We start from the raw sequence: 16,145 nt of genomic DNA on the forward strand, positions 1-16,145 counted from the left end.
TCATCTGTCCATCATCGTATAAAGCCCGCCCTGACAATTTGATTGGATCGCCTGACAGTGGGCGATAATACTCGCGCTACTATGGTGCAGAGCTAGACCGAACTTCCCCGACCTCAAACTTTGTGGGCGGGACTAAGTTCGGCATGGCACCCAGGCTAAGTAAACTATCCACCAAATGCTAAAAGAAAACCTTAATATTATCTAACTTTTGAAGGCTTAATTAGTTCTTGTGATAACTGTTTGTTAAGAGTCTAGATGCTTATAGGCATGCTCGGTGATGGTAGCAATGTTGAATTGCATGTTGTAGCTTAACATAATTTTTCTAACCAATCATATTAATAAAAGTCTGCAACTGAGCTTTATGTAGCATGTTAATGTAATAATCATTGACCCAATCCTAAACCGCCCATATGCATTAACCCTTAACAAGCAACTTATTGTCATTTTCTATACACAGGGTGTATACAAAACAAACTTACAATATGTAAAGCTTCCAACAGTTAATAGGCAGCTTACAACAGTGAAATTCACATTACTATTTACAAAGAGCAGCTGTGATCAGAATGTAGACAGATTAGGAGAAATGGGAAATCAGTGTAAAGTCAGGGTGCAAAAGGCATTGATATGGAAAGGTTCAGTGCAGTGCAAAATAAATAAATATGGTGAAAAATGCAGTAGAACATTGAGTTGTGTTCTATTTGAAGGGATTATAAGAACAAATCAGCCACACTGGTAATGCGAATATGATGTTATCAAGTGTGATGCAGTCTTGATTGGAGTTGCAGTAGTTTAACAATCTGATGGCAGAAGCTGTTGCAGAACCTCCTGGTTCTGCATCGAATGCTGCAAAGCCTCCTCCCAGAGGGTAGGAGGGAGAACAGTCCATGATAGGGGTGTGAGAGGTCATTCATGATGTTTTGGGCTCGGGACATGCAGCACTGGGATGAAATGTGCTTAATGGAGGGAGTATCACTGTAGTATCACCTGCAAACTTCATGATGTGATTGGTGGTGAACCTGGAGACGCAGTCGTGATTTAACAGCATGGGTCTCAGGGCACTACCCTGAGGGGAGCCTGTGCTCTAGGTTGTGAGATTAGAGGTGTTCTGTCCAACCCTGACTGACTGAGGTCTTTTTGTGAGAAAGATTAGAAGCCAGTTGAGTGTGAACTGAAGCCTAGGAACAGCATCCACACATGGGTGTTCTTCTCCTCTAAGTGTGCTAAGCCTATGTGTAGAGCGGAGGAGATGGCGTCCTCAGTGGGGCGGTTTCGCTGTTGGTGAACTGGAATGGGTTGAATGATGTGGGGAGACTTGAGATGATGTGTTCTTTTACCAGCCTTTCAAAGCAGCATAGTGATGGGAGTCAGTGCAACAGACCGGTAGTTATTGAGTGAGGTGACCTGAGGCTTCTTTGGGATCAGAATGATGGTGGGAGACTTAAAGCATGCTGGCACTATGAATATTACGTAACATATATGCAGATGTAGAAATGTGGAGTGTTTTTATATTAAAACTGTGATAACACTCATGTTTTCAGTCTTCTGACAGGATATCTCACCAGACTTTTGTCCAGCTGTGATTAATCTGCTGATCTATGATGATTTTTCGTAAGAAGTCTCAGCTTATCTAATGACACACATGCACAAATTTATAGTTAATGATTTATGCCCTCTCATCTGACAGACATGATGTGAAGATATCCCTTTTATTTCTGCCTTTAAAGAGCTACCACGTCTGTAAAAGCAAGATTTTATATTACTTGAATAAAATTACAGATTGCACTCTAAATTATTCAATCAGATATCACTCACACTAATTGTAATCGAATCTTAGATTTGCATATGGTAATATAGTTATGTAGAGAGGAATAGCACACATGAATATGAAGACTGCCATGTAAAATAAAAAACACCTTGTAAAGGTCATCTTATATATGTCAACATATACATTATTTTAAATATTAATGTCCACAATACTGATACATTTTAAGACCAGATAAAAATGTAAGGCTAAGGTTACCTTTTAAAGTTTTCTGTGGGACCTAAAAACTAAAATACTGTGTGAGGAAATAGGTTACACTGGAGTAAGGAGATCGCACAGAATGAAATAGAACACCGGCTCATTTATTTCCACTTCAAATTACAACAATAAAATACAAACATATCTAGTTGTGGCGTAGATTATTTGTTTTAAGTCTATATTAATTTAACTGTAATCTGTAATTTGTTTGCAAAATCACACATAATTTTGTCTTCTTACTTAAGTACTTCTTACTTTTTTTGCTAATTTGTTTCTGTGTTTTTGCTGCAAAAAAAAAAAGTCTCCCACTTCCAATGATGGATGTCGAACTTTAACGATATAGTGTCTCCAAAAATCTGACTTTGGGACAACTGCGTTTTGAGGATAATATAAAATCTGTATTTAGAATGTCTCTAGTGATGTGAAGATCCCGAGGTTTTGAAAAATGTATCATGACTTTAGCTCTAGAAATAAAATAGGCTAAATAAATACCACAGAAGCTACATTTAAAAAATTGTCCCACTTTATCCACATGCACCAAAGCAATCATCAAGAAGCAAACAAAATGTGGTAATCATTTGTAGATGTCAAGGTAAAATAAAAAAAAAATAAAAAAAACATAGCCTATCAAAAGCGAAGGAGTGGAGTTCCCTGCTGGTATTGATGAGGTGTACAGTGACGCCGAGGTAGATATGATTATTGATAAATGTCCGGTGGTCCCATGTCAGTGCTACACACATCACCTCGATTAACTTCTCATCTTTTGCCGCTTTCTCTGTGGCGTTCTGGTCATGTATTCTCATGATAGTTCACCTCGCAGGTTGTTTATAAGATGGGTCACCTGTGGCTGCCTAGAGAACACGCTCCAGACCATCATCTTCAACCATGGTGATTGGCCAGCAACTTGTGACTATCCACTGAGCGAGGAGATTGGTTAGCTTGGCTGATAGAGCTCTGCTCATGGGCCACCTTTCGCATAAGCTAAGCAATGCTTTGCCTTTAGGTGGTACTTGAAACTGGAAGAACTCCTACAGTAAACCAATTCTGCGTCGCACAAGGTGCAAACAGGTTTAGTCTTGTCGAGTTTTCCATCGGGAAGATTCTTAAAAATGTTTTTTCCCTGAAACAAACCTGGCATCTTTAAAGCTGGATCCATGTCAGCACGTCCCGTTGAATTTGGTCATTTAACAACATTTTCAAAACGCAATATTTTTAAAAACACATTTTCAAAAATGCAACATTTTCAAAAAAGCCAGACATTTTGAAAAATGCAATACGGTATTCAGAAACACAACAAAATATTCACAAGCAGAATGGCATTACCTTAAACATGAGACCTCCCTGATTGGATGATGGAACCGTTTGGCTACAGGAAGTCATTCTGCTTACAGTATGCTAGCTCATTAAAGGTTCGAACAGCAAAATGACTTCCGGGTTAAAAGGTGGTTTAAAAGCCAAACCACAGGGCTTTCATCCAATCAGCAAAGTCTCAGGTTTCCCACTAATACCTACCTCTTTTGGTAGGCGAATGTCATAGCTTCTCTAATTGGTTGTGTTTTTTGATTATGCTGTTGTGTTTTTGAAAACCTTTTTTGTGTTTTTGAAATTGGTGGATTTTTTAAATAATTAGTTTTTTAATAACTCATTTGTAGTTGTGTTTAAAGATTCATTCGTATAGTTTGCCCTTCAGTGCCAGCGTGTGAGCCCTGATATTTAACCTAACCGTAACAAGTATAACTATATTCTTAAACCTAAGCTTTACCCAAAGCGGATTCATACCATACCTTAAAACTGAGTCCCTAACACTAAAAGTGGGGATCCACCACATTGGGACCAGCCTTCTGCCCTCATAAGGTCTGTGGGTCCTTAGAAAGTTAGTAACTAAACCAAAAATGGTCCTAAATAGATAAAATAAACAAACATACAAACACACGTTGTGTCACACTATCCTTATATGAACTTTTCAATTTATATTGCTTTCATTTCTGTGGCCTAACCCTTACATTAACCATTAGTAATGCATATCTTGCCCTAAACCTAAGCTAAACTCAATTCACACATTAGCCCTTAAATTAACCCCCACCCTAAGAAGAGAATGTCCTCATGGATACCCATCGTTGATCCCCACAAGTCCATATAAGTCCCCAAAATGTAGCTTATTTCTGGGAAATTGTCCCCACAGGGTAACAAAAACCCGGCCACACACAAACACGTGCACGCCCACACACCCAATACACACATTAAACACAGCAGTAGGTAACTCAGGACATTATTGTATCACAGGATAATAAATCAGCCCCATGTTGTGTTTTCATCATTGCCTGCTGATGGTGAATTAATGGCCAGGAGTGTGTTCTACATAGCTGTCTCCTCGTATAATTCAATAACACACATCTATTTCTGAGGAAAACTCACAACAGTGGTTCAGAGGATTGTATCAGGCGTTGTTATTCCCTAAATCCCTGTGAAGTCTGCTATGATACGCCTGAGGAAGAAAAATTAGCATGGACTCAGGGACTTGGATGTATTGAGGTCCCATGGGATGACTCAACCTGTCCAACAATTGTTAGCGAGGAACATTTTGTTCTGGCTTAACAGGTGCACTTTAATTTGTGTAGTCTCCATTGTTTTCAGCAATGTTAATTGGTTGCCTGCAAAACATTATGTGAAGAGAATGTAATCAGCAGCAGCAGTGAACAGAAAACTTCATCCTTAACAACCTACTAATGCAAAATGTATGCTGATAGGCCTTTTTACATTATATTACCGTCAATACCTCACCATACATCTCATAAGAAACCCCAGTAAAATACAAGCATCAACTATAACAGGAATTGTTTTTGTTTTTTTCCTTTCTCTCAAGAGAATCTACTTCATGACAGATTGAGATCCAGATTGGTCGCAGTTAATATAATCTGTTTTATTGCAGATTATATTAACTCTATACAATCTACCTTTAGTTTTATGTCATGTTATCACATAAAATACAAATTCTCTACCCTGATAGGTATTTTTTAACTTTAACATCTCTAGCAAAATAAAACTTCTGCATTTTCAACAAATATTTTACTTTAAATTGCTTTATTTGTATCTGCATTATACATATATCATGTCGTATAGGTCAAGTTCTCCTTTTATCTGGTCAGTACACAGACAGACAGGAAACCCAGCTCATATTACCACCATGGAAAGTGGGTAGGAGGATATGAAAATAAAAAAAAAATAAAATTGCAAAACCTTTTTCTAAAAACAGCAGCAAAGAGCGGGCTCATGTTCAAAACAATCATTCGACACCTTGCCAAAAGAAAAAAGTTAACGTCTAGGCTGCAAATATTTCATATGGATTTAATATGATACAAACACATTGTATTTAGGAAAGTTCCTGTTGTGCACTGTTAAGTCTGGTGGGGTCCATTTCCTATCAAAAGACTACAGGATCCCTGCTAGAGTGCATTGCATTAATAACTAAAAAACAACAACCTATAAATGCTTAACCAGTTATGAATTCAACCTCCTTCAACATACATTTTAATTCTTATAAAATATTATGAAATCGTGTTGGACTCTGGATGAGACCGTCCTTTCAGGAATAGTCAATGATTTCTCCAGCCTTGTAATGTTGCAAAGAGGACTAAGTACTTTTGTGCAAAATTTTTCACAAAATATAAAAAGCTACCAACCTTTGTATCACCACCAGTTATTTTGTTACCACAAAGTATACTTACAATGATTTTTAGTGACAGATTAAAGAACTGCATTAAGAGATTAATTTATCTGAATCTTTTGCGAACCCATTTTTTTTCTTGGCAAGGTTTCCAGTGATTTTAACCGGTGATGGTAATACACTAAAGGAGGGTTATCCAGGGGCCAGTACTGCCTGTTATTTTTCAAGTTAAAATTAGCCGGATATAAATGACTTCCTTTCCACCCTTTTGACTCCCAGAGAGACGGTTTCCACACACCTCGAGGGTGGACTCATCATGTGATGAGGACAGTAATGACAGTCTGTCTCCACGTCAGTCAGAAAGCCGGGGGCATTTGGTGGCTATTGAACCTGCATGCTCTTCAGCAGAGAAAATGGCTGGGAACAACCTCTCATCTCCAGCTAAGGTACAATTACATGTAGGAGAGGGAAGGTGAACCGGTAGTAGGCAATACAGTATATTAACATGTTGCACTGCATTTACTCAACCATGAAAACTTGTCATCTGTATCCCCCACCAGGTCCCTCCATCAGCTCTTCCTTTTCAGCTCTCAGCCATTCCTCTGAACTCCTCCATGCAGAGAACTTGTGGGAACACTCAAGCTCAGGTAAAACACAAAAAGACTCAAATCTGCATTTACTGAGTCTTGTCCACCCAGTTTTACTTCATGAGGTGTCAGCATAAAGCTGACCTTAATCACATGTCTTTCCTAATGCCAGCAGAAACTAATCCCTGACCATCTTACCCAGAAACAGAAGAAAACTAAGGACAACAAACCGAAGGTGGGTGTTCTTGCTTCAGTTTTAGAAATAAAATCTTGTTACCGGTATATTGAATGATGTTAATGTGTTTCTCTTTAGATCAAGAAGCTAAAATACCATCAGTACATTCCTCCTGACAAAAAAGGAGAAACAGAAACTCTTCCTAATCTGGACTCATCCTATGCCAAGATCCTTCAGCAGCAGCAGATCTTCCTTCAGCTTCAGATCCTCAGTCAGCAGCAGCATCACACCCTCCTCTCTACAGAACCCAAGTAAGCATAGAGCATGTAGGGATTCAAGCGTAACTCCAGCCTCCTCTCCTGGCTCAAATGTCCAAGCCTGAAGCTAACCTGGAGGTTTTTTCACATTTGACTGTCTGTATCACCAGCAGGGATCAGGATCCACCTCCTTCCTCTTCTTCCAACTTGCCTTCCAATTCCTCCTCAGCTCAACTCTCTTCTGCTCCTTCAACAGTCACCTCTATTCAACACATACACAGTTGTCCAAGTTCTGCTTCTTTAGGTGGGACAAAAGTTCTGTCACTGCATCTAGATCTGGATGAAATGAAGGTTAGTTTAGTCTTTCTTTTGAACTTTTTTTTTTAGTATAATTTTATTTTAACAACTCAACTTCCCCCTGAAATGTTAAGTTTAACTTTACTAAGATCGCAAATACCCAACTCAATACATTTGTTGTCCCAAGTGGAGTTGAGGTCAAGGACAATTACAGAAATTAAAAAACCTATTCAAAAATCTGCATTAATATGCCTTTGGTGCTATTTTGATGGTGCGTGGGAAACCTGCTTTTTCAGATGGAAAACCATGAAAGTTGTGAATTGAAATCTTATAAACTCATTCATTATGACATTACTGCGAAATCCACCAGTACTACTGTATCCCAACAGCAGGATGTTGATACCACCATGCTAAGTCATTAGATTTATGACAAAGGAAATCGCAGGACATTTTATTTACAGCCATGTAGTCCATGTGTGGTTTAAATGCAAACATACAAAAACAATAAAACAAACAGCAACTAAGTGCTAGCAAAACCAGGCCATAGCAAAATTATATATAAAGCATAAATTTAGAGTTATATGCAACAATACAAATAATAAAAAAATAAAACAAGCAACTGCAGAGTTTCTTCACACCAAAAGTCAAATGGTTTTGGTACAGGCTCTTTTGGTTTTGGACATTTTAACACCAACGCATCCCAGAATATTTAATGCTCCCAACAAGATATATGTCAATTGGGGTGGATTTTTGCCTCTCTTGATTTTCTGGCATTAAAACAGCCACCATGATACTGCCACCATCATGCCTGCCAACTGGAACAGTGTTCTTGAGTTTGAAAGACTCACCTTAATTTCACCAAACAAACCTTTTATTACTGACAGCAATTACTTAATTTTCTCTTTCTTTAGAATGTAGAATTCTTTGGCAGAAAATACCTGTAGGCAGCTGCGAAGTGAGCTTAAAGGGGTTGAGTTTGGATAAGGGGCTTCCTGTTTGGTCCAACTCCGTCTTGGTCTTTGATCATGTGAAACTTGCCCCGATCTGCATTGACAACAATGTTCCAGCATGGCCCAATCTACTTGGCCCTTTTTCTTCTAAGGGTAAAAGTCTGGGTCAAATAGTTGGATTCTGGTCACACATTATTGTTATATCAAAGACACAGCAAAACTAGTCCTACAAGCATACATCACACTAACATTAAGCTTCAGGATTGGCCCTAACTTCAACCCTGTTTAAAGTACATGAGCTGCTTTAAAGCTTGTTTTGTGCTAGGAATCAATCGATTGACATGAAAGCTATCATTTTGGAAAAGAATGATGATGCTTATGATGAGAGTATGTAATATTTTGAAGGCTGCTATATGTATGGTTAAACAAAGAAGCCTTTATTCAGTGAATGTGTTTTTTAGAATAAAACAAACATGGAAGAACTCAGGACTGGATATAAAAAGAATCAGAGTGCATCAGGGGAACTGTAGAAAAGAAGGAAAGCAACAAAACAATTCTATTTAAGGTATCCAGAATTATTGAGACAGAAAGAAAAAAAAAAAGAACAAATCCCAATTTTAAAGCAAAGGTCAATTTATGTGAATAGAAGCTGAAGTTTGAAATGGGTTAATCTACCATCAAAGATAGTCACAGCGACAGTGATAGATTGGTCTGTCTTGTTCTCTTTCTCTTTTAATTCCTTTTCATTGTTCTGTTTTTCAAGCCCTCATCTATATTGCTTTTCCTCACTTTCCTCCCTCACTCTCAATTTGTCCTTTACTCCATCTTCTGCCAGGTCGCAGAACTAAAGTGTGAATTGAAGCTGCGCAGGTTGCCCGTCTCTGGTACCCGAAAGGATCTCATTGAGAGGTTGAGAAAATACCAGAAACTCAGTAGAGGCAGACGCACTACCTCCTCTCCAACAGCAGGGGGAATTAGAGAGCCAGAGCTGGAGAGGGCACCAGCATCCCTAAAAACAGGTGAAAGCAGCACATCACAAAAAAAGCAGAACTTCAGCTCTATCAGACATCTTTGTTCAATGGCCAGTTAGCTGACTGTGGTTTTACATGCACATGTAAGGTCTCTATTCTGTTTAGAATGGCTGACCAGACCTCTGTTAGGGTTTTTTTCTTCAGAATTTGCTCTGTAAAAGCCTGCTGTAGAGTATGTATGAAAGGTTAATTAGGTACCAAGAGAATAAATGAAAAGCGCTAACTCTACCTGAATCTTTCTGTATGGGTGATGCAGGTGGCAGTTTCAGTGCCAGTGAAACGTCTCCTCAACAGCTCTTGAGATGTGATGGAACCATCAAACCCTTAACCCGACCCAGCATGCTGAATGGCGCAATTCCAGAAGAGATCAGTTTTAACTCTGACCCGCTGGGAGAACTGGTCAGACACTTCAGCTAACCTACTTATAAAACACTCATTGTTTAAATAGCTTTACATTGAGATCAGTTGTTTTAGTCCTCTGTAGCACACTCTCACTGACGAGTGTGCTGATAAGTATTGTCAGATTTTTTATTTATGTTCTGACTAGTTTCAGATTTATATATATCAAGAAGTCTTTAAGCGACAGCATATTGATGTGCAATCAAACACTATTTTTCGTTTCTTACCATCCCAATTTGAGAATGTTCTGGAAAACATTTCAGCATGATTTCAAACCGGATTATGTAACAATTTGGAGTAGACGTGTATTTCAAATGGCCTATATTAAATTCTTGCTTGGTAACTGAACACGAAGTCAGCCCTGCTACTAACATGTATACAGCCTGATTTGTTGAGGAGCGGACAACCCTAATAACTGTCTATACCGAACAATAAACTACAGTAAAATACCACTTTAATTATTAGGTGTAGTTTTTTAATGATGATTTTGTTTATTTTGACATAAATTACACAACGTAGCCTGACCCAATTAAAATAAAAGAAAAAAAGCTCCACATCTAATAATTGGTTCTATTATCCTTGGTGACCACAGCTGTTATCAGGCCTTTCCAATGATAAATAATAAATCAAAGGCCATTCTAAACAAGTATGTTTAAATCTTGATTTAAAATAACTTAGGGCTTCAGCACTCTTATAGTTTTCTGTAATTTTTTTTTTTCAGATTATTGTAGCATAGGAGCTAAAAGCTGCTCCATGTTTGGTTCCCAGTATACAGAGTAGACTGGAGCTGGAAAGCATGACAGGCCTGGTGATATACAGTACTGGCAAGAAGTTTGTAATGCATTTTAGTGATACACCATTGTGTGATTTATTTACAGAATAATTTTAAAGTATATTTCCTGGGATACTGGAGGGCTGTGTTAGGGCTTTAAAAGTGTGGTAATGCACTCCACTTTCCTAATGTCAGTGAGAACACAGGCAGCAGCGTTCTGGATCAGCTGCAGCTGCCTGATAAACAATTAAGGCTGTCCTGTTACGACACCATTGCAGGACTTACAATAGGTGCAATGAATCTCTCACATCCCAGATGGAGAATTTTGTTTTACTTTTCTTTGCTGAGTTGTTTCAGTTAAGCCATATTTGAAACCTTGAAGAATAATTGGCCTTGCCACTGCAGCTTACTAAGATAAATGTGCACACAATTCTCAGGCCACTTTAAAACCTTACCTTTTTGGTATTATTCAGAGCAGGACTGTCTGGATTATTGTGGAGAAGCATTACAACATCTCCTTAGCTGAATGCATTTTTAACCCTTTCCAGGGTATTTCATGATTATTTGCTACTTTTTAAAACATCTCTAAGCCTACTTAATGTTGTCAGACAGGTTTTATTTATATATAATTTCTTGACCCTTAAGGTCAATTCAGTAATCAGATCTGGGTCTGGCTAGTGATATTTAACCAGATATAGTTAATCATAATTCATTCATAATTTAAGGAGCAGGGCAGGTTGGCTTTATTCTCTAATTAAACAAAATAAAGAAAACGTTTATATCAAACTTCAGTTTTGTGTTTACTGAGCTATCCTTTTCTTCTGATCTAAAATGTGTTGATGATTGGAAACATGTGAATGTGACAAGAAGACAAACAAGCAAAAAACAAAACAGGCTTAAATCTTAGGCAACCAGATGGTTGGTTTGATGGTTGCATGAACCAGATGATGAAGACTTTTCACAGGCATTAAAAAAAGCAAACCAATGTTTCAGGGGTTATTTACTTTTTCACGGCACTTAATCTAATTGTTTCCACATTTTTTAGCAGTTTATTTGTGCTCCTGAACAAATCAGGCATTCAATTTTATCCGATAAAACAATATAACCACCTCTAAGTGGGTGGGATGTATTAGGTAGCAAGTGAACATTTTCTCGAGTCAAATTGGGATGGATGGACACGAAGCTATCAAAAGTGATCCAACAAGCTACAGTGATGAACTCATGATAGAAATATGGTCGGCCAAGGCTCAATGATGGGGCTTGAGCCAACAGACCAGCAACTGTAGCTTAGATTAGTGGTGATTCTAATAGAAAGCTGTCAGAGTCACAACGTTTCCCTGCCTGTGGCGATTGGACCGTTGTTCTTATGTCACTGGTTATATTCTGATGGTATGCCTACGCAATCAAGAGCACAGAATTCAATCGGTGTAGTGTATAGTAAAATTTAGAATTGACCATTTGTATATGATTTAAAAGATCATTACGAGCATTTTCATTTGATTCTCTTTGTAGATGAGTTCATCTCTTACAAATCTCAGTCTTCAGCCATTCACCGACGCTTCATTCCCGGCTACCATTAAACAGGAGCCCCAATGCTCCAGCCCAACACCTTGTCACTTCCACTTAAAGTCTGCCTCTTTGCAGACACGTAGCCTTGTCTCTTCCGATGCCCCCGCCACTACAGCTGCAGCCCCTCCTGTGACTACTGACAAAGACAGAATGCTGCAGGAGAAAGATAAGCAGATTGCAAAGCTTACCAGGATGCTGTGGCATAATCAGAGGCTGGTGGAGGAGCTGAAGATGCAACTGAAAAATAGTAACAGAGAAGTGCCAGAGGGACAAATTCTTAGAAAAGTGAAAGAAGAACCTCCTGAGAAGCAGAATGAGGCTTTTTCGACTAGTCTTCCACCATTTGATCCCAACATATCAATTATTTCACATGAAAAGGAGGCTACAAAGGTAACCATCAAAGAAGAAGCTATGGAGACAGAGATAGCAGCTGAGATACTTGTGCAATCACCAGATATGTTGCAGAGATCCTCTACCAAAAGTCAGCAGACTCAGGATCAGATCAATCTCAAACTCCGGCCAAAGCAGGGGACCTTCCAGAGGCAGGTCTGTCTCCAGGATTCTGCTCGGCAGATGGCTCAGCAACACACCCTCAATAGGCTCCTTTTAATGCAGCAGCAAAACACTAAAAAGCAGCAACACATGGTTCAGAGCCATGATAAGGTGCAAGAAACTCAACAACACCTCCATCCACAAAAGAAATCTCAAAAACTGCAGCTGCAGATACAAATGTCTCGAAATGGGGAAAGTCACCCTGCACAGCTCCAGCAGACACAACTGAAGACAGAGGTTCTGCTGAGGAAACCAAAAAGGGTTGAAGAGCAGCAGTTTGAGAGGTGCTACAAAGAGACTAAAAGACTGCAACCCATCCAGGTACAGGGCAAGATGCATCTGCAACAGCAGGTACTAGTAGACGGAAAGAACCTCACACACTGTACATTGGGGGTTATCACCTCACTAATACCTGCTTTATTTAGGGAACATACAGTGAGTTGACTTGCATGGTTTGATACTATTTTGTCAAGAAATTCTTTCAAATGATCTTAAGAGGTTAAATTTAGAGGAAGCAAAACAAATCAAGGCTTGCTATGATTTTATGTTGCTTTTTTTTAACTGAGCTATACTGTAGACCTCACACATCAAAAGGTTTTTCTCAACCAGAAGTGAGACACTCCTGTCTCTCTGCAGGATCCTTTAAAAAACAACTGCAGCCTAGCTCTGGTCAGTGACAGCAAAAGTAAGCATATCCAGATTCCTTTGACAAATCACATCTCTGGAGACCAGGGAAGTCACTCTGAAGGGAAGGCTTCAAATCACACTTTACTGCAGGTATGTTGGAGCAACAATGTGAATCCACACTGTAACTAAACACCATGACAGCACAGCTGATTTAATGTCTATGCTCTTGGAACATCAAGCAGTCTCGCTGGTCTTGATAAAGGGCTTTGCAAAAATGTTTATATCTTTTGACCATTTTAACTTTACAATTAGACAAGGGTCTACTTGTTAGGTGAAAAAGAATAGTTTCTATAAATTATTATTTTATTTTAACAATAGTGTCAATTTTAATATATATTCATATTCAGAAAAAGGTTGTGCTTGATAGGTCCATCTGTCATTTTGAGGTTTTCTGTAGAGTCTCATAGTCTTGACAAAAATTCTTCATTAGATTTCATCGGGGTCTTGACTAGGCTGTTGGTATGTTGACCAAAAAGTTCCTATTTTTTCTCATCTGTCCAAACTACCTCCTTTCTGGTTTGTTGTGTTTACATAGCTTATGGCAATGAGTAGATTGTCATGATGGGTTTCAAAGTTTGCCCAGATGCAGAAACAACTCAGAGGCAGGGTAAAAGTTAAACAGTTTATTAAGAGGTATGGAACTCAGATAGACTAACAGAGGAACTCAGAGGGACAAAACAAAGGGTATTCTCAGCATGGGGAATATCCAGCAGTCAGGTTAACCGGAACCAGAAACACTAGGGGGAAATCAGAGTGATGAGTTCCAGGTCCATGGGAATTTCAGGCCAATAAAAAAACTAAAGCCAGTAAAGGACTCACAGAAGATGACTGGTGGTTGCTCTTTGGTTCCTGTTAGTGGTGCCTGTACAGATAAGGAGAAACTTGGCTGGAGGGCGGACAGGCAGACTAGTTGTGGTCCAGAGGAGCATCGGAGCGGACTGTCAACGAGCTTTCCTGAAGTGGACTGCAAACAGAAGTGGTGAATGTTTTCCTTTAATCTCAGAGAGACGAATGGTTCCATCCAAGGCTTGAAGGACCAGGGTTATCCAGAGGATCAGGAAGTAATCCTGCCGACAACCACAAGGAGACAAAGTGTTTGATCTGAGGACTCAGAGAGACAAAAACTCAAAGTTAGACACAGCTAAGCTCTGAGAGGCTTGAGTACCCAATACTGGCAAACACTCTGGCGAAGAGGTGGTGACAGTCCGCTGCTCAGATACTCCTCTGGTGATGACCCAACGAGCCGCAGGTGTGGGTGGGAAACCGGAAGGGCACCATCTAGTGGATGGATGGAGACAAAAAAGGAACACAAAAACATTCCCCACAAACAGAAACCCTAACACAGATAGGACTTGTTGTTCTTCTGTTGTCACCTTGGTCCTCATTGCTGCTTCTCTCATCAATATATATATATATATATATATATATATATATATATATATATATATATATATTAGTGGTGGGCCATCATTTGAGTTAATCGAGGTGATTTGATGTTAGATTTTTGGAATCATTTTATTGTTAAAGTGGGACATCTATAACTGGAAGTGGGACACTCTTTTTTGCAGCAAAAACACAATAACAAATGAGTAAAATTTGTTTATAAGAATCTTAAGTAAGAAGACGAAATTACATGTGATTTTGCAAACATAACAAACATTAAATTCTGGAGGTAGCACACACATATAATGAATGCCTTTGGCAGAATTTAAATGAGCGGTTTTAATTTAGATTAAAATCTAGATTAAATACCATATAAAACTGGATTAAATACATTACATTAAAGCTTTTAATTTTAATGAGACAAAATGTGTAATAATTAAAGTGTAATAACTACTTTTGCAAGATGCTGTAAATACAAGAGGTAAGATAATGGGGGGTGTTAAAAAGCTTGTAGTTTTTCTTGATTGGAATTAGACCACCAAAACATCTAGCTTTAATATGCAAGTAAACATCTGGTGTTGTCCTCCCCAAAGTGAGCATTTTCATAGTATTCTAACTATTATATGTATATGTATGTATATGTTTTTCTATTTTCCTTTTTCTTGAAGTACCATCTAAGCAAGACTACAATAGATACTTTCAGAGTCAATTTAATTGTCTCCGTGCAGTAATAGAACTAGAACAGCTTGTTAATGCTTCACTGTTAAAAGGGAAGTGTGATTGCTGTGAAATTAATGACATATGCTGTTTGAAACAATAGAAGGGGTGCTTGAGAAGGGTCTGACACAGGCCTGATGTGATTATTATTTTTACCCTGCTAATTACCCTAACAGCATACTCCATTACTATGATTAATGGTGTTAAGAGCTGATGAAAAAGGACTTTATTGCATCTTGGTTCATGGAGGCTTCAGTGTACCTCTTTATTTTCAAAACATACAGGAAGTGACTGCCTTTTAGAAATCCTGGAATGAAATGGTTACCTCCATTTCTATTTTAAACATTATCCTAAAACTTGCAAATGAAGCCAAATGAAGAAAAAAATGATTGCTATATTTTATTATTTTATTTATACCTTGACTTAATTTCATTAATCCGAGAATGAAGCACATCAGGAATCAGTGGAGCAACCATTGCAGGAAGCAATATCATCAGGTCTGCAATGGAAGAAATCCTCCTCCCCGTTCTATCAGACTGTGAGCAACCATAACATTAAAAGTTATTATTTCTTTAATTATTTGCAATATTTATTTATTTTTTATTTCAATAATGTAAAACAGGAAATGTTTCCTGGTCTGGATGTCTTGCTGAGTCCACTGTCTCCAGATTCTCTTCAAGCAGCAGCCTGGCAATCTCCTGATAAGGTATGACCCAAGACAAGTCTGACTGTGCAATTTCCTAAGTGATATATTTTCTTTCCAATAGTTCTGTTGTATGATGGTAAAATCTTTTGTTCTGTGTCTGTTATTAGCCCAAAAACAATGAGGATTTCATTGACATCATCCTGCAGGACGGAGGTACAGTGACTGTCTAAAATGAATAACTGTCTTTCCTGTTAGAACTATAATAAAACTACATAATATATAAGTATTCAAAATTGAATAAATAATATAATAATTTCATAAAAAGAAAACACTTACCCATATTAGATCTACAGCTTCAACTATCTGGAAAGTATGTAATGAGTTTGTGCTTATTCCCTTTTTCTTTTTACACCTTTTGTCATGATTTAACTAAAGATCA

At 38.3% G+C, this 16,145-nt stretch overlaps 1 protein-coding gene across 6 annotated transcripts in view; it reads left to right on the top strand.

Annotated features, from left to right (window-relative positions):
• Positions 1–16,145, top strand: part of LOC107087194 (MKL/myocardin-like protein 1) — a 56,963-nt gene that overhangs the window by 34,264 nt on the left and 6,554 nt on the right. For 3 of the 6 annotated variants that reach the window (XM_015378620.1, XM_015378625.1, XM_015378626.1), the window contains 12 exons: positions 5,964–6,130; positions 6,245–6,331; positions 6,444–6,506; positions 6,585–6,757; positions 6,874–7,054; positions 8,786–8,969; positions 9,238–9,380; positions 11,665–12,624; positions 12,910–13,050; positions 15,503–15,598; positions 15,683–15,766; positions 15,874–15,919. In XM_015378620.1, coding sequence (XP_015234106.1) covers positions 5,964–6,130; positions 6,245–6,331; positions 6,444–6,506; positions 6,585–6,757; positions 6,874–7,054; positions 8,786–8,969; positions 9,238–9,380; positions 11,665–12,624; positions 12,910–13,050; positions 15,503–15,598; positions 15,683–15,766; positions 15,874–15,919 — 2,325 coding nt within the window. The remainder of the gene's footprint in view (positions 1–5,963; positions 6,131–6,244; positions 6,332–6,443; positions 6,507–6,584; positions 6,758–6,873; positions 7,055–8,785; positions 8,970–9,237; positions 9,381–11,664; positions 12,625–12,909; positions 13,051–15,502; positions 15,599–15,682; positions 15,767–15,873; positions 15,920–16,145) is intronic. The other 3 variants (XM_015378624.1, XM_015378622.1, XM_015378621.1) reach the window with 3 other exon arrangements.

This window comes from Cyprinodon variegatus, unplaced genomic scaffold, assembly GCF_000732505.1.
Source record: "Cyprinodon variegatus isolate N-32 unplaced genomic scaffold, C_variegatus-1.0 Scaffold175, whole genome shotgun sequence".
NCBI classification, from domain to species: domain Eukaryota; kingdom Metazoa; phylum Chordata; class Actinopteri; order Cyprinodontiformes; family Cyprinodontidae; genus Cyprinodon; species Cyprinodon variegatus.